The 27,500-nt window shown below is 40.5% G+C and overlaps 4 protein-coding genes across 5 annotated transcripts in view; 1 reads left to right on the forward strand and 3 right to left on the reverse strand.

Moving 5' to 3' along the window:
• The window catches only part of LOC311043433 (mediator of RNA polymerase II transcription subunit 27-like), a 22,496-nt gene extending 15,969 nt beyond the window's left edge, over positions 1–6,527 (forward strand). For both annotated transcript variants that reach the window (XM_084054671.1, XM_084054672.1), the window contains exon 9: positions 6,276–6,527. In XM_084054671.1, the coding sequence (XP_083910797.1) occupies positions 6,276–6,410 (135 nt within the window). In that variant the 3' untranslated portion in view covers positions 6,411–6,527. The remainder of the gene's footprint in view (positions 1–6,275) is intronic.
• Positions 1–27,500, reverse strand: part of LOC311043227 (HLA class II histocompatibility antigen, DQ beta 1 chain-like) — a gene marked incomplete at its 3' end in the record, with an annotated part of 165,661 nt that overhangs the window by 97,909 nt on the left and 40,252 nt on the right. The window lies entirely within an intron of this gene.
• LOC311044503 (uncharacterized protein) overlaps positions 1–27,500 on the reverse strand; it is a 253,501-nt gene that overhangs the window by 70,616 nt on the left and 155,385 nt on the right. The window lies entirely within an intron of this gene.
• Positions 10,771–20,182, reverse strand: LOC311043230 (H-2 class II histocompatibility antigen, E-S beta chain-like; the record flags this gene model as incomplete). Its single annotated transcript, XM_084054406.1, has 6 exons — positions 20,094–20,182; positions 18,347–18,601; positions 15,011–15,283; positions 13,195–13,411; positions 12,249–12,316; positions 10,771–10,808 (listed from the first exon to the last, which is right to left on the reverse strand). Exons 1-6 carry the CDS (start codon positions 20,158–20,160, stop codon positions 10,771–10,773), a joined length of 918 nt encoding a protein of 305 aa, XP_083910532.1. The 5' UTR covers positions 20,161–20,182.

Raw genomic sequence — 27,500 nt, forward strand, 5'->3', positions numbered from 1 at the left:
ATGTTCACATTGTTTGAACAGGTAAGAGCTTTAACAAACAAGACATGTGAATAATAAGCTAAGCCATACTATTCACTTTTTATTTTCACACATTTTCACATGTTCTGGAGTGAGGGCATTCCTTTGAGCTGTCACAATGTCTCCTGCTGTTGAGAACACTCTCTCACTTGCAACACTTGTTGCTTGAACAGCAAGATAATGTTTGGAGAGCTTTGCTAAATGTGGATAAGACTGCTCATTGTCTTTCCACCATTTCAGAGGATTTGAATCTAGAGAGGTGACTTTGACCATCTTGTAGAGCTGAATCTCCTCTTCCACAACTTCAGGCCATGGTTTGGGGGCTCCTGCTACTGATGTGGTGGGGGCTGTGCTAAAGAAATTGCCAAACAGTTCACTGAGTGCTGTTTTCTTTGCTGGGGGGGGGCGGGTGCGGGGGGGGGGGGCTCCAGATGCAGTCTCTAAACCTTCTGCAGGGCTCTGGCTGGGCTCTTCTCCAGAGGCCTGGGTCAAAGGTCACACAAAACAGATAAAATAAATGAGAGGTCTATGCTTCCCTCCTGAGGCCATTTGTGGTGACATTTTTGGTGTGCTTACTGTGCTATCATGAAATATTAAAATGTTCTTTAAACTAATTATATCTTAGAAGAATTATATCACTTTTAATATTTAACATGACTTTTTTATATTGGGTAAATCTTAAGATTTATTTGTTAAATTAATTGACCATATACCTGTGTGGGATATATACAGTATATATGTATATACATATATACATATATACATATACATACCTGTGTTGGATGCTGCTGCAAGATTTTCTCAGCCAGAGTTTTGAAGATCTCACTCCGAGAGAAGTCATCCAGGTGGGGGAGAGACTTGAACCTAGGATCTAGTGCAGTGCTCTGAAGTTTTGGGTCTGAATACCTCTCCTTAAAGTCACCTGCTATAGCAGATTTAATATCCCTCACAGTTGGTGAATCTGTTTCACTGGGTCTCATAGATGTCAGGATTGTGTGTTGGAGGAGAAGGACCATAGATACAGTGGGTTGCTGTTCAGAACTTAGCAAAGTAGTGACTGTTTTCAAGGGCTTCAGTACCTGAACCACCGCCTCCATGGCTTTAATCTCTGCATCAGTGAGGGTGATGAGGTCCTTCACATTCTGTTTCACGCTGTCCTCTGTGAGAGCAGCATAAACTGCCACTTGCTGCTCTAAGTAGCGTTCTATCATTTCATAGCTGGAGTTCCACCGTGTCACAACATCTTGAATTAGCTTGTGAGGGGTTTCAAGTTCCTTACAAAGTCCTAGCAACTTTTGTTTGCTATTGAAGACAGCTGCTGCAGTTGTACAGCGGTGGAAAAAAGCAACTATCCTCCTGACTTTGCCCAGAATACGGGACATCTGGTTAACTCCTAACCCCTTCTGTGTTGCCAGATTCACTGTGTGTGCAAAACAACCTACATGTGGCGACATTCCAGCCTCTTTTGTGGCATTTACTATGTTTTTGGCATTATCTGTTGTCACAGGGATCTTTGCATTGGGTCTGTCTAATTTCCATTCTACTGCTGCTTTCTTCAGGATATCAGAGGGGCGGCCATAGCTGAGTGGTTAGTGAGCCCGCCTAGAGAGCCAGAGGCCTTGGTTACCCCAGGTTCGATTCCAGGCCAGGCCAGCATATGTGTCGATGAAATTAAATTTGTCCCTGAGCAAGACTCTTAACCCCTAATTGCTCACAGGTTCTCATTGGAAACAAGACCGCAAGGACTTTCATGAACAACCTGTTAAAAGGAATTATCCTTTAGACTAGGGCTTTCACAACTAATGATTTTTACTAGTCGACTCATTTGACCCAGTAGTAGTCGACTAGTCGAAGTTTACCTATTATGTAATAAAAAAGACGCAGAGAGAAGAGTTCTGAGTAACAATGAAAACTGTATTTTTAAAACGGCAAGTTCAAGCATTCTACAGCATCCCACACAATGTAGTAGTAGCCCATCACAGTTTCTGAACATCAAACGAAAATAAATAGTAATCAAATAAAAACAGTTAACAAAATATAAGCAAATTAGTCCCGCCGCGCTGGCTCACGGCATTCGTAGCAGCTAGGTTGCCATGGCAACGGATATATACACAACAAGGACACGTGTGTGAGTCTGTGAGAAACAACAACCAACAACAGCATACTGATTTCACAATTGCCACACAATCCACATTCATTTTAGCTGCTACAACAATAAAGGTCCTTACACACCGGGCGAAACCGGCGAATATAGCGAATATACGCAAAATTCGGACTCCATTGACTTTATAAGGTTTTAAAAAAAAACACATTATTCGCACGAAAAAATCGCCCCGGTGTGTAACAACCTTTAGAAATGAAAACTGGACATGAGTCGTTAACAAATGAGTCCGGCCACACTGGGCACGGCATTCATTAGCAGCTAGGTTTAAGGATATATTCACAACAAACACACATGTGAGAACGAAAACAAGCAACAGCATTTCATCACTGCCACACAATCCACCTCCATTTTAGCTGCTACAATAATAAGAAATGAAAACTGGACTCACCACAATGACTGTATCTGCCGTGTCTCTCGTTAAACAAAATAAACAACAATAAATCCAATCCACCTGTTGGTCAGTAACACACGGCTAGACTAAGACTCGCTGTCACTGTCCTGAGTGTCCTCCTCGTTTATTATGTTCACCTTGCCTTCTCTTTGGTTTGCGTTAAGAAAGACTAGTTTATCAACGTGGGAAGGATGCAGTCGGGTGACTGTGTTCCCTCCCAGGGAAAAGACACGTTCGCTTGGAGTGCTGGTGGCTGGAATAGCCAGGTAGCTTTTGGAAAGCTTGGCAAGACGGGGGAAACGATCCTCGTTTTGTGCCCACCAAGCAAGTGGGTTTTGCATCGTGGGTATTTGGGTTGATTGTGTGTAATCCCGTAGCTCTTCTGCAACCGTGCTTTCTCGCGTATTCTCCACGCTTTCGTAATTGGGTCCAAACAGTTCTTTAAAGTCACTCTCCAGTCTCGCCTTTTTTCCACGTGGACGTGGGGTGTCCTCCGGTTCCGCTGGGACAGATTTAGCCAAACCATCAGACTCCAACTTGAAGCGTGTTATGAGCTGTTTCCTCACGGCATCCTTGAATTTGCGGGTGGTCACCATGTCAGACTCATTGGCTTTCAGTGTGTTGTCAACCAGGTTTAGTAGGACGGGGTAGACAAATGAGAGCCCGACGTGTGCCTGTCCGCACATTATTGTCGTTGCCTTTGCAAGAGGCCTCAATACAGGGATCAGCTGCTCCATTAAATCCCACTGGCAGTTTTTCATGGAGAGGGCCTTTCTCTGGGACTCCTTCGTTGTGTCCTTATCGTTGAGAACTGCCTGGACTGGAATGCGCTGCTCATACAGACGTTCTACCATGGTGAACGTGGAATTCCAGCGGGTCGCGCAATCGTTTTGAAGTTTGTGGGCTGTCATATTCAGGCTTCCCTGACATTTCTTCAAAGCACAATGTGCAACTGATGAGTGACAAAAAACCCTGACAAGACGTCGAGCAGCATCTGTGGTCTTCACAACCTCAGGTAAAGTTAACCCCGCTTTTATGGCTAGTTGAAGCGTGTGTCCTGTGCATCCAATGTGGTTGGGAAACTTTTCACAAAGCTCCATTGCCAGGTTCATGCTGCTTGCATTGTCATGGACAGTGCAAAAAACATCTAAGTTCCACTCCCCGATGGTTTCTGTCAGCTTTTCGGATATATTAACAGCAGTGTGTCTCTCTGTCATGGTGGTAGTCTGGAGCACTCTTGATTTGATCTCCCAATGGTCTGTAATGTAGTGAGCGCTCACTGTAATATAAGGATCCATAGTGCAAGACGTCCACAGGTCGGTAGTTAGTGAGACACTTTTATCGTCCATCTCCTTGGCAATTTTGGCTCTCACAGTATTGTACTGCAATTCAATAGTTTTCCAAACTGTAGAATGACACGGGATTTTATAGCTTGGCTCAAAAAACTTGATTAATTCTCTGAAGCCTTCTCCAGAAAGAGCAGAGACTGGTCGAATATCTTTGACGACGAAATTGACAAGTAATTCTGTTATCTGCTGTTTTCTCTTCTGTGTGACCGGCGGTCGTTGGGAATAATCTCCCATTGTAGTCTGCCGCTGGGCAGTGTTCTTCTCAGCGACGGCGCTGCTGTCTTGAGGAAGCGGGTGTTTTTTACTCGGATGGTACTGCATACTAGATGTATTGCTGTTGTACTTCAGTGTAACCTTGCATATTTTACACTGCACCGTTTTTTTCTCCACATCTTCATTGAAATACTGCCATACAAACGAACGACGAGCCTGTTTAGCAGGGGCTGCCGGCGCACCTGCTGCTTCTGTGTTTGCTGCCATGTTTGTTTAGAACGGGAAGTTAGGTAGGCAGCAGTATGTGACGTGTCCCGGTGCCCGGTGCCCGCCCATGTGTCACGTGTGACTGAGTTTGTTCCATTTATAATATTTGTCATTTTTAAAAGATAACTGTGCAGTGGTGACTATAATCTAGTTAAGATTAGCTTGATATATTGTTGGCCTACCAAAAAAATAAAAAAAATAAAAATAAATAAATATATATATATATATTTTAAATCAACTATTCGACTAGTACCAAAAAGGTCGACTAGTGGTTATACTAGTCGACTAGTCGACTAGTTGGTGAAAGCCCTACTTTAGACAAATGTTCACTTGTGTGGGCATCATAAATTGGGAGCGTTTGAAGTACTGGGCTTTCGATCTCCCAGTTCTCATTAATGTAGTGAGCTGTTATGGTGATGTAACTCTCTGTTGCTCTGGAGGTCCACCCATCTGTTGTTAAGACAATTAATTCTGCATGGCTCAGCCCTTCTATCATTTGTGCCTTCACCTTCTCATAGAAGGCAGGCAACACTTTTGTGCTCATATGCGATCTGCTTGGCATTTCGTAACGTGGTTCTAGGACACTGATCAAATGATTGAACCCAGCGTTCTCCACCACTGAAAGGGGTCGCATGTCTAATGCTATTAACACCCCAACTGCGCTCGTTATTTGTTGAGCGTGGGTTGAAAGATGTGGGAGTTTGGCTCTATAAGAGCCTGGAATTGTTGGCTGTGTCATCCTTTTACCGGCCAGATCAATGTCTTTGTGATGCCTGCGAATATGCATCCCAATATATAACGTGTTGCCTGAGCTGGGATACGGTACACGTGTGGAGCATAATCGACAAACGGTAGCCGCTTTGTTAACACGTCGGGCGCCCTCATAATTCACTGGGAAGCCAAAATATTGCCAGACTTTTGACTTAAAGGAAGCGGGAGGGTTTTCCAATTCTTCCGTTTGTGTATCATCATTACCATCGCTGGCTTCAGCAGTGGCCATGGTGAAATGTAAAGTAGTAGTACAGACGCAACGCTACAGCGGTCTCTCTCTCTGTCTCTCCTCCAAACTCCTCTGCGGTCTGCAGTGCACTGTGTGTGGGTTTGTCGTGTCGTATTTTTTTTCCTCCCCCGACGTAAGCACGCATGCGCGATGCACGGAAAAACACAACAGCAGCTCCAGCATGGCTTCACCCGGACGTGCAATCGGATGTGCGCATGCGCGGGAGTATTTTTTTTGTAATCGCGATACGGCTTTTGATTTCGATACACTGTATCGGCAGGGGCGGCAGTGGCTCAGGGGTAGAGTGGCCGGGTAGAGTGAACTGGAAAACCGCAAGGTTCCCAGTTCGATCCCGGGCTGGGGCGCTCCCTTTGAGTTAGTGTCGAAGTGTCCTTGAGCAAGACGCTGAACCCCTAATTGCTCCCGATGAGCAGGTTGGTGCCTTGCATGGTTTCCTCCGCCATCGGTGTATGAATGTGTGTGTGAATGGGTTAATGGCACAATCAATGTAAAGCGCTTTGGTTTAAAGCGCTATATAAATGCACCATTTACCACCATTTACGTCATTTTCCGTTCGATTTCGATACGTATCGAGTATCGTGACACCCCTAATACTACTGATCAGTTATCATTCATTCTGATGTGGTGGTCCGCTCCTTCATGATGGGTCATCAATACTGTTATCAATACAGTTATCAATAGTGTTATGAATACAGTTATCAATAGTGTTATGAATAGTGCTGATGTGATGATGATGACAGTGTGACGTGTTGTGAACATGTAGAGAACTTTAACCCATATGTAATATTGTGTATATGTTGTGTATATATTGTGTATATATTGTGTATATGTTGTGTATATGTTGTGTGTTAGACGTGGCTGAGGTCGTACATCAAGTTGTTCCAGGGCTCCTGTCAGCGCTGTGGGCGTTTCCTTCAGGATGGACTTCCTCCAACATGGAGAGACTTTAGGACCCTGGAGGCTTTCCATGAGACCTGCCGCATGTAGACTGACTGTTTCTTTACTGACTGTTTATCTGCTGACTGTTTCTTTACTGACTGTTTATCTACTGACTGTTTCTTTATTGACTGTTTCTTTACTGACTGTTTCTTTACTGACTGTTTATCTACTGACTGGTTCTTTACTGACTGTTTCTCTACTGTACTGACTGGTTCTTTACTGACTGGTTCTTTACTGACTGTTTATCTACTGACTGTTTATCTACTGACTGGATGACTCACTGGAGACAGACAGACAGACAGACAGACAGACAGTGAAGATCCAATCAGTCACCAAATTACTCTGTTGAATTTAGCTCTGTTTTGTTTACATACATTTTATATGAATAAAGTTTGTTTTGAATGTCAAGCTGATAAAAAGGTTCAAGTGTTTTGTAGGAGAGGAGAGGAGGGGAGGGGAGGGGAGGGGAGGGCCATTCCAGAGCCCCAGCACACTGGCCCTCATTTATCAACGCGGTGCAGACCAAATAATGGGCGTACGGCGAGATCACAGCAACTTTCAGCATTTATCAATATATCCTGACTTTGACTTCAGCCTAACGGCCCGTTCAGATCTCACGTCAGGTCTGAGGCTGTTGTTGTCTTTGGCTGAACCCGTTTGTTCCATCCTAGACCTGCAGAGCAGCTTTGTCTTAGATATTTACGATGAGTCCGACAAAATGGCCAGAGTGGCGCTGTTTTACCCTGCGCCGACCTGCGGTGTCAGAAAGATTTATTTTAACGCAAGTGAATGGGTTTTTTGACAAACTTTAGACTAGATTTTCTTACTGTAATAAAAATTGTCATACATTCTATATGCTTCCAGTCGCTAGTTTAAAGTCTCCTTTCAATCATCATGATATGCGTTTTGCTAAATTATGGTCCTATTTATTTTAAAATTGACGATAAAGTAGGCTATTCTCTAGGAGGGGCGGGATGATTTGATTGACAAGCTACACAACCAATAGCATTCATTCCCCGCCTGGTCTGTAGAAAGCAGCGGAGTGGCTTTGTCCATCTCATTTATACAGTCTATGATCTGAACACATGTATCCACTCCAACATGTATATCTAACACACTAATTAATAATCCCTGTGAAAATATAACATTTTATAAACTCATTTAAACAAACTGCTTTAACAGTCATTCAGATAAGATTGCAGATCTGGCTGCATTGGCTGTTTGAAAATAGTAGATCTACACGCTCACAACGCATTGCATCGGCAGGCGTTGTGAGCTTGTAGATCTGCTATTTTATACTGGCGCTTATGCGAGAGCATTTTCGGGAGTTTGGACCGGCGCGACGGAGCCGCTGTTATCATGTCATGGCCAGCGAGGTCTCCAACACCTACTGTATATACAGTAGAGTTTAGTTATGTACAATCTGGGTTGAGGATATAAACCCCACGCTCCACAGGACTAACTGCAGCCTGTCTGAGTCTCACGGGGAAAAGCCTACATGACTGCTTTATTTTAGTGTAACTCCAAAGCAAAATTACCTCATTATAAGAGGATATTTGAATAATAAAAATAAAGAGAAGTTAAAAACCTACGGTATCTCCTTATCAGGAAACACCCATTCAAGATGAGGCAAAAGAGCACAGGTCTCCGCCAGGTCAGGTAGGTTAGTGTGGGCCAGCAATGTTCGGAATCCACCAATCAGGCTGGAATGTGAAGAATTGGACTGATCGGTCTTGATCACTTGACTAAAGAGATGTGTACCGATTTGCGTGATGTTTGGACAACATTTGTAGGAGTAATATAAAAAAATTGGCCACTGTGTTTGCAGCATTTTGTTCAAAACGGGCCACTCTTGCAAACTTTAGATGTCAATCTTAGCCAATCAGGATGGAATATGAAAAATCTAACCGATCCATCTTGATCACATGACTATAAAGATCATGTGTACTCTGAAGGAGTAATATAAAAGTTTGTTTTACAATGATCTTGAAGGCTGCCTTCAGGTAGGACATGGAAAGGACACATGGTTCAGCACACCTGGGGAAAAACACATGTGGTGAATGTGGAGGTTGGCTTCTCTTGTATTTTCTCTTAACAGACAGTTAAGATCAAATACTGTATGAGTGAAATGTAAGAAAACATGAGGCCCAATTATGTTTCTTATTCCTTTATTGATATTGTGACATTCCATTCAAACCAAGCAAATTAAAGCCAAAATCTAACATCTGAACTTCAAACCATTCATGATCACAGGGGCGTCAATTGGGTTTGGCAAGGTAGGACAGGTGCCATACCTTGACTCCAAAAAATATATATATATATATTTAGTTTTTAATGGTGAAGAGTAGCCTAATGCCGGTGTAAGACCATTGTATTATAGGTATACTGCATAGCTTTCTATGCATTTGCGTGGTTTAACCCCCAATGTTTTGGGGGCCGCGCTGCTTTGCCGTGCGCCCAGGATAGGTGTCCCTTATTTTAATCTCTGGGGGTTGGCAACCCTAACATTGCCATACCTTAGCTTTTGCTGAACTGACGCCACTGCATGATCAGGGGTGCAGATCCCAGGGGGGAAGGAGGGGACATGTCTGACATGTTCCTCCAATAAAGTGTTTTTAAATAAATAATATCATTCAAAATCTATATTTAAATGATGTACAAAAATGAATTTCACCCACTTTTTTACCTTGTAAACCTGTGATGTGACAATAAACCTGATTCTGATTCTGATTCCACTTTTGAAATAATTCTCACATACAGTAAGCACAATACTGTATATGATCAGGACACTTCATCATCATCATCACTTCTCCATAGAGCTGTTAACTAGTTTAATGAGTGAAGTTGTGTGTGTACTGTGTAGTGCTGTGTTGTCTATTTCAACTCATCAACATTAAATCAGATAAACAGACAAACCTAAATGTTGTAAATATCATTAACTCAGTGTGTCCTGTCAGACCCCCTGCTGTGCAGAGGTCATCTGACTGTTTAGTTTAGATTTCTCAAATAATTTGAATTAAAATACATTTATTGGACTATTTATGTTTATTATTATTTTTATTTATGTTTAGTTATGCTGCAGGAACACATTGTAAACAAGTGTTTCATTACGCTTTAATGTGTTATCCTGGCTTTAAGTTGTTTTGTGATTTTGCTTGAATATCTTTTACCAAAATATAATCAAATCTCAAATGATTTGAATGAATGTGAAAGAATCAATGTTTGTAAAACCTGCAGTTAAACATGGAGGCATGTTCATGTGTTTGTAGTTAAATCATGTGATGTCAACCTCTAATGGATTATTTACATCATAACATTATAGTTTGTTTCATGCATTGAACATGGATTTGGTGTTTTGTTTTTTATACCAAATGTCAGACAAACTGTAATCATTGTGAACATTATTAGTTAGTTTAAAATCCTAGCGTTAACTCTATGTTGGGGATGTTATTGATGAGAAGATTCCTTGTTTGTGGTTCCCTCCTAAGTTGTAATGAGATCTGCTCCCCTGCTCATGATTACAAATCATTACATTTAAAAATGAAGAATTAATACTTAAAATGAAAATTATTTCATGCCATCAGTGTTTCCCATTCATTTCCTAGACTGTGGTAGCCCACCATTGTCTAATTTGGGTGGACCCGGGTCCACCCATCACCTCAGACCACCCTAGAGGGTTTAGGTCCACCCATCACCTCAGACCACCCTAGAGGGTTTAGGTCCACCCATCACAGGGAAACTGATTATAACACATGAATTATCACACATTATAAATGATTACATAATAAATGGCTTATGGTCAATTATAAAATAATAAAACCTTTTTCACAAACATGACTGACTTCCATTCAGATGGATATTAATATTAATGTTATGAAGAACTCTGATTGTGTGTGTGATCATTTATTTAATGTTTCAATATAGTGTAGAACTGAAATATTATATTTGTGTTTTCTGACGACAGAAACTATACAAAGTAATTTGATGAACCGCCCACACTAATTGGGACTCCCTCTTCCTTTGGTGTTTCGCCCAGGTGGCGCCCCAACCCCAACCCTGACCTTTAACCTCACTAAAACTACGTCTATAAACTTAACTTTAACCCTAAACCCTGACCTTTAACCTCCCAAAAACTATGCCTAAACCTAAACTTAACCCTAACCTCACCTCAAAACCATGTCGACCTGGGCGAAACACCAGGAAAAGACAGAGTCCGCACACTAATTATCATTAGCTTTGGCTAGCCAATTATAATTATATTAATTGTTTAAAGGACACATTTTACACATTGTGAAAAAGGTTGATGATGTCATCATTGTGCTAATGTTGTGATTATTTAAAAAGATTGATGATGTCATCATTGTGCTGCTGTTATGATTATTTAAAAGCTGAATGAACACACACGTATTTACTCCTCTCTACCAGCAGCGATGACTCTCTGCTTCTCTGAAAAACACACCCAGGTGTTCTGTGAAAAGACAATAAACCAATAAGAATCAGAATGTATTAACTGTGTGAACATGTTAACAATTTAGAATAACCTTCCTTTATAATAGTAAATTCATCATTCTCAAATGATTAGTTGTGTTATTCATAACTGGTTAAATGTTTGTTAGTGGTTAATGATTTAAAACGATGCTATACATAGTTAATAGATCTTGAACAAGTTATTAGTAAACTAGTTAAAAACCTAACCTCCCAGCAGCCTCCCAGCAACTACAGTAACCATCAAAGTAGAAACAACTCAGTCCATTCAAACAACATTTGACCAATACTTTGTCAATACATTGTCATCAGTGTTGTCTGATACAACAAATCATTTGATTATTCATTTTTATTATTAGATTCATTATTATAATAAAGGAAGCAGAAGACACATGATAATGTGAATTCAAGTGACCAGGAAGGTTTACCAGGCTAGTTGTTTCACTTCTTACACAAGCATGTTGTTTTGTGTATGTTTTATAGTTTTATACACTTTTATACATATAACAAATAAACAAAGTTTAGTAAAAATAAAGAGGGAGTGAACCTGGGTGTGTGGGAGGAGTCTAAAGATCGTCATTGGTTGTCGGCACCAGAATACGACCTGATAGAAGAAGAGAGACACACAAATAAATCCTATGTACTTTAATGTGTGTATTTCTCCATAAAATGCATAAATATGCACACAACACAACAACACAACAACATTAGGGTTCAGTCATCAGGGTCACATGTTGCATCAGAACTAATGTGAACATTTGACTCTTATTTAGGACTAAATGTAACACTGATGTATTAAAGCTAAATGTGACAACATAGAACACACTTTGACCTCTAACTTGGTCGTCTAAACTGGTCTACACCGGTTAAGGTTCTAAACCAATATAAACCAGTTTAGGTTGTGGCTTTACATGTTTGTTTGTTTGTTTGTGTGTGTGTGTGTGTGTTTGTTTGTTTGTTTGTTTGCATTTCTGTGAGGGTTCCACATGTCATGTGATCCTCTGTTGATCTGACCTCATTTCTTCCACTGGTAGTATAATAATGAATGAAACATGTTAATTAAACACGTTAATCACCTCGTTTCTTCCACTGGAAGTAGATGAATCCAGACAGGAACAAGACCAGACCCAGAACCAGACCTGATGCTCCCATGGCCACCTTGTTCTTCACTGACTCTGGCGTGGAGAAATCTGACAATACAAATATTATGTTATATTATATTATATTATATTATATTATATTCAGACCTTTATAATTGATGATTCTCTCAGACATTAGTAAACTAAGCTGATCAATGTTTTCAGCAAAACAAATATACCTTCAGGTACAAATAGAGAATAATCCTTTAACCCTTAAAACAGAGCGTAGTGTAACACATTACAGTAGATTACAGTAACTGACCCCAGTCCATCTTGATAGGCGCGGTCAGGCTGGGATGTTCCACCATGCATGTGATCTTCTCTCCTGATCTGTAACACACACACACACACACACACACACACACACACACACACACACACACACACACACACACACACAATAGCATTAGAATAAGTTAAGTTTATACTGATATTTAAAATAATCATGAAGTAGAATGTGTGTCCATGTGGATCTGCTCAGAGCTGAAGCGGCCCCTCCTCCCCGCCCGGTCTGGCAGAGAGTGAGCAGCTGTTAATTAGCACTAACATTAGGATAGATTGTGAAAGTAGCCGATCTACACGCTGAAACACACCGTGATTCAACACATTGATCCATTGGTCTTTGTTAATATTTTATTCTATAGAGAAAAAAAAACTTGTTTGACAATGTTTGTGTAGGAGCGTGAATGCCCCGCTGGGCTCTCCTCTGCTCTAGTGTTTATTGTGTATTCCACTATTCCCTCCCCATTGCAGGAAAAATAGGAAGGCAAGAGGCAGAAGAAACTTAGTAAGGAGATACACACATTATAGTGTATTCCTGTGTGTGTATTCATGTATAACACGCTCGTACACGGGTCTCTGTGTGCGTTCGTCATACGTGCACGATGACGAGCTTGCTGAGTGGTTGTGTCTGGAGTGGACTGGTGATAAACATGGTCGGGACTCGGGAGGAATCGTGTGTGTGTGTGTGTGTGTGTGTGTGTGATTTAGTATTAGCCTACCAATTAATGGGCCATTTTCAGCAAGTGAAAATGGCCCAATGGTGTTTTCTTTTTAAAGAATATATGTATAGGTGTCTATTAGGTGTGTATTTCTATGTGTAGGTGTCTGTTAGGTGTATACCTGGGTGTGTACTCCAGGTAGGAGTGGTACTGGCAGTATCAGTAGAGGTGTGTATTTCTATGTGTAGGTGTCTGTTAGGTGTGTACCTGGGTGTGTACTCCAGGTAGGAGTGGTACTGGTAGTACCAGTCTCCATCAGACACATCGGCATAGGAGAGACCAGAGGTCAAAGGTTCTTGACCTCTCCACCAGGTCACCAGGATCACTTTAGGATAGAAGTCGTAGCTGCTGCACCTCAGCATGTGAGTGTGTTCACCACGACGAGGGGGAGTCTCTGACTTCAGTCTCACTTTGGGCTCCACTCCTAAAAAAGATGATTATTATTATCATTATCATTATTAATATTATCATTAACAGTCAGAGGAACATGTCATTATCATTAATAATTGTATATCATCCAAATGAGATCCAAATGATCCAGAAAGACGCAAAACACTTGGTCTTCAACCAGCCAAAATGTTCATGTTTCCCGCCTCTCCCCCGTTCTCCTCTCCCTCCATTGGCTCCCAGTTGCTGCCCTCACAGAGTACAAAACACTGGCCTACAAAGCAACCAAAGGTATGACACCCCCATATCTTCAAGCCTGATCCAACCCTACAACCCCTCCCGCTCACTCAGATCAGCTAACACAGGGAAGCTGTCTGAACCTTCCCTAAAACACCCTGGACAACGCTCCACACATCCTAGACTCTTCTCCCTTCTCTTCATTGTTGACCTGGCATCCTATAGTTTGTATAGTTTCAATGTACAGATAATTGTTTTGTTTGATATTATACTGTTTAGACTCATGATAGGTTCTTGGTTTACTTGTGACTATTTCTATGAAGTCAATCCCTAAAGAATGCTATTGGTTGGGTAGCTTGTCAATCAAGAGCAGGGGCAGGGAATGAATGCTATTGGTTGTTTAGCTTGTCAATCAAATCATCCCACCCCTCCTAGAGCATACCCTACTTAAATGTATCATCAGTTTTAAAATAAATGGGACCATAATTTACCAAAACACATATCATGATGATTGAAAGGAGACTTTAAACTAGCGACTGGAAGCATATAGTATTTATGACAATGTTTATTAAGGTAAGAAAATCAAGTCTAAAGTTTGTCAAAACCCATCCGCTTACATTGAGAGAATATTCTTTGTGACACCAGCAGGGGTAAAACAGTGAAACTACAGGTCATTCATATGAACTGTCTCTTCAGTATTAGAGTCAATGTAAAAATATCAAGCTGGCCCCTTGGTGACACCACATGTTGTGAGCTTGTAGATCTGCTATTTCCACTGTGTGACAGCATGTTAGGATACAATATAAATCAGGCTTTAGTGTTTAAGAGGATCTGAAATGTTTCTGAGAATATTAACACATTCAATCCAGGAAAGCATCTGTGTCATTTTAGATTTCTTTGGCTATATTAAAAAAAAATAGCAGATCTACAAGCTCATAGCGCGGCACTCGGTGCCGCGCTATGAGCTTGTAGAGCTGCTATTTCTTTTAAATCGTGAGAATGTGTGCAAATGTTGTGAAATATGTTGTTCCAGGGACCCCCAGAAGCAAAGATTTGAGTTACAAATGTTCCTTTTAAAATATATACATTCAAGGATTTGCACACATTTTCAAAAATCTTCTAAAATAGCCAAAGAAATCTAAAATGACAGAGATGCATCCCCGGATTGAATGTTTGTTTTTTAGAGAGAGGGATAGGGAAAGTATAGCGTGACGGTCCAGGCACCCCAGCCTGGGGTGCCTGGACCGTCACGCTACGGCCCAGACAAAGGGATGTTTTATAATCATTATCAGATCAATATTAACACCATTAATCATCTCTGAATAGAATGATTTATTATGATGTCATGTTATAGTTTATGAGGTGATGAGTGTTGAGTGCTGCTCTGAGATCAGCTCACCTCTCTTGTTCAGAACAGCGGAGTAGCGGATCTCAATGTTGTATTTGCAGTATCTCTCTCGTTCTGCTCTGATCCAAGCCAGTTCTCTAGGATCTTTATTCATGCGCTCTGCCTGCTTCACACCAAACTCAGTGTATCCAACATACTGATCTACTCTACTGTCCCACCTGAGGAACTCATCACCATCGAAATTCGCTGAGTATATGTACTGTATGTCCTTCAGCTCACTGGAGTTAAACACACAGCGGCCAGCCTCATAGTACACATATCCATCTGGAAATAGACAATTAAAAATGTTCAGTATTATTATCATCTGTATAATATCAACACTAGGCTAACTGCCCCCTATCGGCCAAACATGTCACTACATAAAGTCTAAAATAGGTTCATGTGTGTGTGCCTGTGCGTGTGTTTGTGCGTCTGTGTGTCTCTGTGTGTGTAATAGGAGGCAGGCGGGGCTACTAGCAGCAAGTGGTGGAAAAAGTACTCAAATGTTTTACTTAAGTAAAAGTATCAATTCTGCAATATAGAAATACTCTGTTACAAGTAAAAGTCCAGAATTCAAAATGTACTTGAGTAAAAGTACAAAAGTAAAATATACTTAAAGTATCGAAAATAAAAGTACTCATTGTGCAGAATGTCCCATTTCAAGTTTTCAAATGTATGAAAATCCTTTGAAAATAGCAGATCTACAAGCTCACAATGCGTCGCATCACGACACATTGTGAGCTTGTAGATCTGCTATTTTCAAATGGCCAAAATGTATATAGGGCTGAAGTGGTTAATGAATGTTTTGTAATAATAATCAAAATCTACAAAGTAACAACTAAAGTTTTAAAGTAAATGTAGTGTAGTAAAAGTACAATATTTGGATCACAGATGTAGTGGAATAAAAGTAAAAGTATTGAAAACTGAAAGACTCAAGTAAAGTACAAATACCTCAAAAATGTACTTAAGTAAATCTACTCAGCTACTTTCCACCACTGCTAGCAGCCCACACACTGACTGTAACTCACTGTGAGAGACGAGGGAGTGTCTTCAGGTGAAAGGGACAAGTGATTAAGAACCATTGTAAAAAACTAATTAAAGCACGTAACGGGCTAGCCCCGCCTTTCCTCAATGACCTCATCAAAGACCCCTAAGGTCGACTAACAAAAGGTCTAGAGGTGACCGAGCCTTCACTGTGGCCGCCTCGAGGCTCTGGAATAGCTTTCCCTTTAATATAAGAGCCTCTCAGTCCATAGACATTTATAAATCACTATTAAAGACCTTCTTTTCCCTGGCCTTTGAACACAGTTAAACAGTTACATCACAACCATTGTCTCTACCTCACTATTTTCTGCTATGCATATTTAATCGCTGCTTGTATTTTGTATTTTTGCACTGTATGAACTATAACATTGTTATTTTGATGTGTTGTGCCTCTTTGGTTGGCCTTGGTCATTGTAATGTGCTCTATATAAATAACATTTGAGTTGAGTTGAGTTGAGTTGAATGTCATTGTCTCCGCCAGGCCGAAAGGCATGGCGAGAGAGTATGTTTTGGCCCCTGTCCGTCCGTGTGTCCGTCCTTCTGTCTGCGACCAGCTAATCTCTGCCACCGTTGGCCCGGTCGCTGTGAAACTGCACACACACTCCCTGGATGCCACAGCAGAACCTCTGACCCACATTTTTCAGATCAGCCTGTCATAGCGCCACCATGAGGCCGACTTTTGCTAAACACATTTTTTTATATTACTCCTACAGACTTTGTCCGAAAAACACGCAAATCGGTACACAGTATCTCCATAGCCATGTGATCAACACGGATCTGTCTGATTTTCCACATTCCATCCTGATTGGCTAAAATTGGCTTCCAAAGTCTGCAGGATTTGTTCATTTCGAACAAAATGCCTCAAATCATGAACGCAGCATGCGATTTTTGTGAAATTTTCCACGTAGATTCCCACTTGGCCCAGGAAGAAATGCCACTTGAAAACGTTCAAATAAGCCTCATGGTGGCGCTATAACACGTTATATAACTATAACTGCACCGATCTGCGTGAAACTTTGCACGCACACTCCCTAGAGGCCAAGGAAAAACCTTTGCCCTGCATTTTTCACATATGCCTTTTAGAGCGCCACCAGGAGGCTGAGTTTTGTAAAACACATGTTTTGCTCTACTGCTTCAGATTCTGTCCAAAAATCACGCAAATCGGTACACAGTACAGATGTGCCACTTCAAAACTTCACACGTTACTGTTCTTTCCCTGAAAGTGGCCTGAAAATGCATTTTTTTCCTCCCTTTTCTGCCCTTAAAATGCACTGTTTTGCCCCTGAAAAGAAGTTGTCACTACACACCCCCGTTTTTCCCTTCAACAGACATCCATATACATGAGAACAAAATAATGTGTGTTGAATAAGGTGTCAGACTCATTATGAGGCGAAAGGTGATTTGACCAGTTGCTCAAATTAATTAGCATCATAAAAGCAGTGATCATCAAAATAATTCAGCATTTTAAATGCCCTTCTTTGTCCCTCTTATTGCCCTGGGAATCCCCTGAAAATGTACTGTCTTGGCGATGGCAGGACATGTGAAGTTTTGAAGTGGCACATCTGTATCTCTATAGTCATGTGATCAAGATGGATGTGTCCGATATTTCATATTCCATCCTACTTGGCTAACATTGGCTTCCAAAGTTTGCAGGATAGGTCCATTTGAACAAAATTCCTCAAATCGTGCGAGTTCCGTGAAATGTTACCTGACCTGGCGGAGACTTGTGCTCTGAGGGGCTTCTATTTTTTCTTATTTCTTTGGCTATTCAAAAATAGCAGATATACAAGCTCATAGCGTGGCACTCGGTGCCGCGCTATGAGCTTAGATCTGCTATTTTTTTTAAATCATGAAAGTTTGAGCAAATCTTTGAATATATACTGCTCTAAATAATGAAGGGAACACTTTGATGCCTTAATTCTTTTGAGCAGTTTGTGTTAGCAGTATGTACACAGTTCATGAAAACTCTAAATAAATAAGAGATCAAAGTGTTCCCTACATTTCTTTGAGCAGTTATATATACTTTTAAAGCAGACATTTGTAACTCAAATATTTGCTTCTGGGGATTCTACAAATGTCTTCTAAATCCTAACAGTTAAAAAAAAATAGCAGATGTACAGCAAGCTCATAGCTCAGCAGTCGGTGCCGCGCTATGAACTTGTAGATCTGCTATTTTTGAACAGCCAAAGAAATCTAAAATGACAGATATGTGTTCCCGGATTGAATGGGTTAAAGATTTACATTCATGTTAAATATATTCAACCGTTTTAGTTAATAACTATTGTGTTCATAGTATTCATGTACCTTTCACTGGTGGTTTCTTCAAGGCAGTGCGAATGGCGTCCAGCTGGTCTTTGCAGTAGTGCTGCTGATCCACAGCTACTGCATAACCTCCTGCCATGGTGATTGGATCTGCAAACGGAGGCTGAGGCTCCACCATCTTCCCTTTGTTGAAGTCTGCGTAGTACAACACTTCACCATCCAGTGCCTGCATCCACTCTTTATATGAGTCTTTAACTGTGTCTGAACAGCTAAAGAGATTAATGTCCTCATGGAACACTGGAAATAAAACAAAGATGACATTAAATACAAATAACAATCATCATCATCATCATCATCATCATCATCATCATCATCATCATGTTAAACAGTCATGTTTGGTTCTAAAGGTGAATATTAGAAGTATCTTCCTGTCAAACATTTTATTCAACAGATTTAAATGTTTTTATAATATTATGAAACAGATTCATAATGATTTATTTCAGGATGTGAACATAACATTATATAATATAATGTAATATAATATACAGTGGTGGAAAAAGTACTCTAATGTTTTACTTTAGTAAAAGTATCAATACTGCAACGTAGAAATACTCTGTTACAAGTACAGAATGTTTAATTTACTTGAGTAAAAGTACAAAAAGTATTGGTGTCAAAATGTACTTAAAGTACCAAAAGTAGAAAGTACTCATTATGCAGAATGTCCCATTTCACACGTTTTCAATTGTATAACAATCTTTTGAAAATAGCAGATCTACAAGCTCACAATGCGTCGCATCGCGACGCATTGAGAGCTTGTAGATCTCAATATACAAGCTTGTTAGCAGGCCACAGGCCTGCTAATGTGGTTGTGTGCTGGTTGCTTGTTTTTCTCACAGAATCTGGCAACACCGAGGACTAGCTTCATGTCGTTCTGCATGAACGGTAGCTCATAAGGGACATTCAGTGCATGTTTGAGTGTCAGGACACTGCATAATGACAATTAGTGGGGAAACAACGAACTTTGGAGCTGCTAAAATAGGCATTTTTTTGTATCCGCATTAGTTTGGGAGGCATTGCCTCGGAGTTTGGACAGCGGGGGCGCGGCTACTGCGTTGTGATTCAAATCAACAGCCAATGAAGAATAGGGGGCGGGATCCACATGCAGTGGGTGTTGCATCTAAATAGGATCGACGGGAAGCAATTTCCCCTTGAGAAATTTCGACCGCCATTGTTGTGTACTGCTGTTTGCCTCTCGTCGGACTTTTTAGACGAGTTGCAACCGGTAAGAGGCGTGTCCGCTCAGATTCAGAGCGTGACGTACATCCCGCCCACAAATACAGGGGGTTTGGCCCAGAAGTTCCTCGCCGAGCCGGCGAAAACTTCTGGGAACTCAGATTATATCCGCATTACTCCATTATGCCAGTGGAAGGGGTCTCCACAATGGACAACAGGGGCTTCTATTGAAAAAGTCAACTGCCCCTGGTATGTTGGTGAGTGATTAGCGACACATCAAAGCAAACACCTAAAATGACTGAAACTCTCCTTTAAAGCAAACATTTTTTACTCAAATCTTTGCTTTTGGGGGTCCCTGGAACTGAATATTTTGAGATGGGGTTCCGTGGCCATATACATATCATTTTGGGGGTCCTTGACATGAAAAAGTTTGAGCACCACTGATATAGAAACATATGTTTTTCAGAAAACTGTTGGGATTTAGAAGACAATTTAGCAGAATTGGATCCTCAGGCCTCAATGGGTTAATTTAATAACATAAATATAATGTACTTACTTCCTGGGATCGCTTTGACATGAAGTACAGAGGAGAGGATGAGGAGGGTGGCTGTAATCTTCATCATCACTGATCAGAACTGAACTGAATTTAACAGATGAGAATAAACAGATGAGAATAAACAGATGAGAATAAACGGATGAGAATAAACGGATGATAATAATCAAATGAGAATAAACAGACGAGAATAAACGGATGATAATAAACAGATGATAATAAACAGATGAGAATAAACAGATCAGAACTAGAAAAAGTGCTCCTGGAAGCACAGGTGTCCGCCAGGTCAGGTAGGTTATTGTGGCCCAGCAATGTTCGGAATTCGCCAACCAGGCTGGAATTTGTAAAATCAGGCGGATCGGACAGATCCGTCTTGATCACATAACTAAAGAGATCATTTGTACTGATTTGTGTGATGTTTGGACAACATTTGTAGGAGTTATATTTAAAAAATAATAATAATCTGCCTCCTGGTGGCGCTATAATAGGGCAATGTTGAAAGGGTGGCATTGGTTCCTCAACGTAGTGCTAATATGAGTGCAAAGTTTCACCGCAATCGGACACTGTGTTCAGGATTTGCAACATTTTGTTCAAAACGGGCCACTCGTGCAAACTGTCAATGTCAATCTTAGCCAATGAGGATGGAATATGAAAAATCTAACAGATCCGTCTTGATCAAATGACTATAGAGATCACGTGTACCTATTTGTGTGAAATTTGGATAAAATCTGAAGGAATATTATAAAAAAATCACACCCTGTGTGAAGGTAGCGGTGCCTTTGATACATTTTGTCAACGATATGTGTTTATAATGTGTTTATAGCCACGTGTCATGTGAAGCTTGACCAATCACTTTGTTGACGCACCTGACCAATCAGAACGTTGACGGACCTGACCAATCAGAACGTTGACGGACCTGACCAATCAGAACGTTGACGGACCTGACCAATCAGAACGTTGACGGACCTGACCAATCAGAACGTTGACGGACACGGACAAAGTCAGGTATAGAGCAGGATCCGCTCTATACCTAAAGGTATAGAGCGGCTAGCGCGCTAAAAATAGTTTTATATAAGTCGGCCTCCTGTTGGCGCTATAAAAGCCAGATGTGAAAAATGCAGGGCAAAGGTTTTCCTTGGCCTCTAGGGAGTGTGCAAACAAAGTTTTACACAGATTTGTGCAGTTATAGGTAAAAATACGAATCGGCCTGTTATAGCGCCACCATGAGGCTGATTTGAAAATGTTCAAGTGGCATTTCTGTCTCTGCCTAGTGGGAATGTGCTTGCAAAATGTCACCGAAATTGCATGCTGTGTTCATGATTTGAGGCATTTTTTTCAAAACGGAGCACTCCTGCAAACTTTGGAAGCCATTTTTAGCCAATCAGGATGGAATATGAAAAATCTGAAATACCCGTTTTGTTTGATGACTATAGAGATACTGTGTACCGATTCGCGTGACGTTTGGACAAAATCTATAGGAGTACTGTTAAAAAATGTGCTTTGCAAAAAGCAGCCTCCTGGTGGCGCTATAACAGGCCCATGTGAAAAAATTAGGCCAGAGGGTCTGAATTGGCATCCAGGGAGTGTGTGTGCACAGTTTCGCTGTGATCAAGGCAACGGAGCCAGAGATTAAATACACATTGACATGTTGTCATGTGATATGAAAGCAGGAATCATAACTACACATTGACATGTTTTCATGTCATATGAAAGCAGGAATCATAACTACACATTGACATGTTGTCATGTCATATGAAAGCAGGAATCATAACTACACATTGACATGTTGGTTGTACAGTTTGACCCACCAGTTTAGGAGATATGGCTTATAGAGTGATGTGTAGCAGAGATACAGAGAGCTGAATAAACAGAACCTGAAAGGTTCACTTCTGTGATCTGTGACATTTTAATACCTATCCCAGAATGCATTGCTTGAAAGGTGGGGGTCTGAGAGGGCCCAGGTAGATGACAATTACAGCAACCACAATCTGATGGATAGGACCCTGCTAACCCTAACCTCTTGGCCACGTTTATGGCCAAGAGTAATTTTTTTTTACTAAAAACGAAGGGTTGGACTGGATTCAGGACCCCTGAAAACCTGTAACTAGACATCCCAATTTGAATTGTTCCAGTTTTTTTTCCAGGCCCTCCGGGTACCCCAACTTTGATTGGCTCCCACAAAGTTTCCCAAGGGAGTTCGGGTTGGAACAAATTGAGAGGTGTTTGTAGACACCTTTATGAACATGTTTGTGAAGAAAGCTAGTGGTAATCATTTATTTTACAGATTGGTCAGACATTAGGCTAACTTTCCCTAACTAATTATCTAACCCAGTGCACAATACTACTAATAATAAAAATAACACATTTAGCTCCTACTAGTGTTGTTAGGTAGAGTAAACCTGACTCTAGAACTACCAGAAGGGCCCTGATCATCAGGGCTTAAATGACACAACACACTGTGTGTGTGTGTGTGTGTGTGTGTGTGTGTGTGTGTGTGTGTGTGTGTGTGTGTGTGTGTGTGTGTGTGTGTGTGTGTGTGTGTGTGTGTGTGTGTGTGTGTGTTCAGCGTCGCTGGTAAAATGCTGTTCATGTTCATTAAACATCAATCTAAGCCTCATTACATCTCACTGCTGAAACCATCATCTCTTAAAAACACACTGGTCATGTGATCAAAGTGTCACATGAGAGGTGTGTGTGTGTGTGTGTGTGTGTGTGTGTGTGTGTGTGTGTGTGTGTGTGTGTGTGTGTGTGTGTGTGTGTGTGTGTGCGTGCGCGTGTGTGCGTGTATGAATAAACTGTATGTATATTTGATATGTCAATATAACAGTACGTTATTCAGTATATAATCAACAGACATAATGTGTATTTATATTAATAACAATATAGATATATTTTATGTATCAACAGATACATATAGTGTATGTATAACAATATGAATATACTGTATGTTTTAATAATATAAATATAACAATATAAATATACTCTAATATATTATAGATAAACAGATCAGAATAAACAGATCAGAATAAACACATGTTTACCTCAAGAGAAGTTCTGGAGTCTGAAAGAGAATGAAGGAGGACTCGTTTTATAGTTTAGAAGAATCAGCCAATCAGATTAAAGATATGATGTTACATCATCTGTTTCCAGAAAGACGACAGAGTGGATTATTGCACAGAATCATGTATATAGCTGCTGCTTATGAACCTTATGTCTCCTTATGTACATACTGTACCTTATATACCTTATGTATATACTGTACCTTATGCACCGCATGTCTAACCCAGGGGTCATCAATATGTCCGTACACAGACAAATGTGTCCGTGCCAAATTCTTCATTTACACACCATTATAATGTTCTTATTTTAATCATAAGACCCAATTACTGAATGTCAAGTCTCTGGGTTTTCTTCAGAATATGTATGGCTCTGATTTACTACGACACTATATATGACACATTAGGAGTCCTACTAGTGGTTCTCAAATGTTTTATTTGCAAGGACCCCCATAACTCTGAGAGTGTACAAATGGAACCAAATGGACCCGTAAATATCTGGTGAATATGCTCTATTATTTGCAATTCCATAGTGTAAAATAATACAGTCAGATTTCCATAGTTTTTGTGTCCACCCCCCCCCCCCCCAACCCCCTTGTGACAAAATCTTCCCCCCTCCTGACAGAGGCTAAAATCGTGTGTGTTTGTGTGTGTGTGTGCGTGTGCGCGTGCGTGTGTGTGTGTGTGTGTGTGTGTGTGTGTGTGTGTGTGTGAGAGAGTGTGTGTGTGTGTGTGTGTGTGTGTGTGTGTGTGTGTGTGTGTGGTTGAAGCTACTGACAGGAAACTCCTCAAACTTTAATTTCACTTCCTGATTCACTCATTAGCCAATCAGGATTCAGGATCATTCTTTTATTAAACATCACCAGTTAGAGAGAGAGAGAGAGAGAGAGACAGACAGACAGACAGACAGACAGACAGACAGACAGACAGACAGACAGACAGACAGACAGACAGACTAGGCAATACTTTTACTTCTACTCCACTATATCTCAGAGGCAAATATCGTACTTTTACTCCACTACAATTATTTGAAAACTTTAGTTACTAATGACTTTGCCGATATAAATTATTACATTATAAAACAAACATTAACCACTTTAGTCGTATTTTATACATAGGCTATTTGAAAATAGCCGATCTACAAGCTCACAACGTCTGGCAAGGCTTTCTGAGCTTGTACTCTTGCTCAAGTAACATTTTGAACACAGGCCATGCCACTTGTAACTGAGTATATTTTATATTGTGGTAATGTTACTTTTACTTAAGTAAAATATCTGAGCTAAAAGCAAAGCTTGTTGTTTACCCAGGGTGTCGGACTAAGTACGAAACTTGTTTCCAGCCGGACCCTGCATGGAAGCCTTGCTAAAGGGCTATTCAGCGGTGATTCATGATTGATGAGATGAATTGGGGAATCGAACTAGGGACCTTCCGGTATCAAGCCCGCCCCTCTAACCACTAGGCCACCACTGGACAGTATTGATACTTTTACTTCAGTAAAACATTTGGGTATTTTCTTACACTAGGCGGCTCTCTCTCACATACGTTGCCTCGTCATCATACGTCATGACCTCAGCACGTACGTTTACGCACTGCGTCATTCAAGATGGCGGCGCCCGTGGAGGTGGTTCTGGTGTCGCTTGGTGAGAGGTTTCCTTCATCAAACATCAACCCTCTGCACGCGCTGGCCGACAGGAAGAGCTTTAATGTGTTGTTTATGAACACCTCCTCCTCCTCCTCCTCCTCCTCCTCCTGCTGTTCTCCTCCTCTGGGAGTCGAAGGTAAACAAACATGTCAACAAGCAGTGTAGCCATGGGTCACGTGACGCTTGTCTGTCGCGAGCGTCATGGCAGAATTTCAACCTGGTGTTTGCACTTTCTCCATTAACAGTCCGTACATCTACATAAACGTTCATATTTTTAATATAAAGTATTTACCTCATGGCCATGGATGTTACAACTATGTACGGGTCCTTATAAGTACCCGTATCTTCAGTATTGTTCAATAAAAATCATTTAAATCCGATCGGTGGCCATTTTCTCATCGAGTTATAATGTATCAGAGTGCAGTACACCTCCCAACCGATAGGTGCGCGTAGTTGAAAGCACATCAAGAAAATGGCCACCAATCGGATTACAATGCTTTTTATTAAACAATACGGAAGATACGGATACTTCTGAGGGCCCGTACATAATGTTAACATCCGTGGCCATGAGGTCAGCACTTTATATTGTAAATGTGAACGTTTATGTAGATGTACGGGTTGTAAATGGAGAAAGAGACAAAACCAGGTTGAAGTTCCTTCATGACTGTCATGATATGTCTGTCATGTGTCAGAGTGATGTTATTTATGTTTATGTTATTATGTTTCAGTACTGGAGTACTTTTTCCACCACCAAGCAGTGGTGATTTAGTGAGAGAAATAAGCAACCAGGACTATGAAAATAAGCTACTAATGTAGTTTATAGACCACATGAGACATTTAAACCTACACACTGTATACATCTGCTATTTTCAAACAAATGTTGAAATAAAATGTGTAATATTGTAAACATTGTAACAACACAAATGTAGTATATGGGGCTCCCTGGCACTAAACATGTTCAGATGAAGTACGTTTGAGTAGGAAGCAACTGTCTTTAGTTGCTATAAACAACACAAGATGTCTGGAATTTAAATATATTGTTATACATATTGTAGAGCTATTGAGATATTTGGCATACATATTGAGATATGTGCATCGCACAGCCCCAGAATAATGTAAAATAAAAACATAAGTGTTCAAATTAATTATTTTCTGTTTTACAATGGTGGCAAAAATGGAGAAAATAGTGGATATACAAGCCCTATTTTTGCTATTTATGTATTTAAATGTTTAATGGTAATGGAGGAAAAGGTTATAAATAATGGTGATACTGATGTGTTTTTCCTGCTCTAGTAAAAGAAGCATCTTCATCTGTGTGCATCTGAGGAGCTCTGAGGAGGAGGAGGATGATGATGAGGATGATGAAGGGGCGCTCAGACTCCACTCCAGTGGGTTGTTCCTCAGACATCACCGGATCTCCAACCGGAGCCGTGGCTCCGCCCACCTGGTGGCCACGCCCTTACCTTCACCTTCATATCTGGAGATGTCCGGAGGTACAGTGTGTTATTGTTATTATATTGTTGTTGTTATTATATTATTATTGTTGTTCTTATTGTTGTTGTTATTATATTGTTATTATGTTGTTGTTGTTGTTTTTAGGACGAATACAAGAACGCTTGCTCCCAAAACACGCTCGTCCCAGGGTCAAATCCAACGACCTCAGAACGGTCGCCACCAAGTATTTCTAAACGTATTTGAAAACTTTAGTTACTTTGCAGAAATACATTATTATATTATAAAACATGCATTAACTACTTAAGCCCTATTTTATTTGAAAATAGCAGATCTACAAGCTGACATCGCGTCTTATCGCGAGTAAAACTATGTCTAAACCTAACCTTATTCCTAACCTTAACCTCAGTAAAACTATGTCTAAACCTAACCTTATTCCTAACCTTAACCTCAGTAAAACTATGTCTAAACCTAACCTTATTCCTAACCTTAACCTCAGTAAAACTATGTCTAAACCTAACCTTATTCCTAACCTTAACCTCAGTAAAACTATGTCTAAACCTAACCTTATTCCTAAACGTAACCTCAGTAAAACTATGTCTAACACTAAACTTAACTCATTGACTGCCAGAGTTAAAACATCGTCTATAGCTGCCCTTGCCAGTGATTCCATAAATACACATATCAGTGCCATGCTTACGTTTGAAGTCAAATTAGTTATTGATAGACAAGATGCACTTCTCAAGTCTACTCAGTATAATTGTCTCCATAACTTTGGACAAAACGCTGGCTAAGGCTAAGGAGCTGTTTATCTTACCCACTTTGTCTTTAATGACCGGCACTAACACAACAGAGATCATAGAATCAGGTAAAAACCCTTGAACAAAGAAACTTGTACAGCTTGACACAGTTTCTTACTGGCAAATTTAAGATGTTCATCACACTGAAGCCTCTGGAAGCAGTCTACCACAGTGCCCTACGTTTTATTACTGACCATGATTATCTCACCCATCACTGTATTTTATATGATAAAGTGATGATTATCTCACCCATCACTATATTTTATATGATGAAGTGATGATTATCTCACCCATCACTGTATTTTATATGATAAAGTGATGATTATCTCACCCATCACTGTATTTTATATGATAAAGTGATGATTATCTCACCCATCACTGTATTTTATATGATAAAGTGATGATTATCTCACCCATCACTGTATTTTATATGATAAAGTGATGATTATCTCACCCATCA

Source organism: Gymnoscopelus microlampas (genome assembly GCF_963454915.1).
Source record: "Gymnoscopelus microlampas genome assembly, chromosome: 4".
In the NCBI taxonomy this organism is placed as follows: Eukaryota; Metazoa; Chordata; class Actinopteri; order Myctophiformes; family Myctophidae; genus Gymnoscopelus; species Gymnoscopelus microlampas.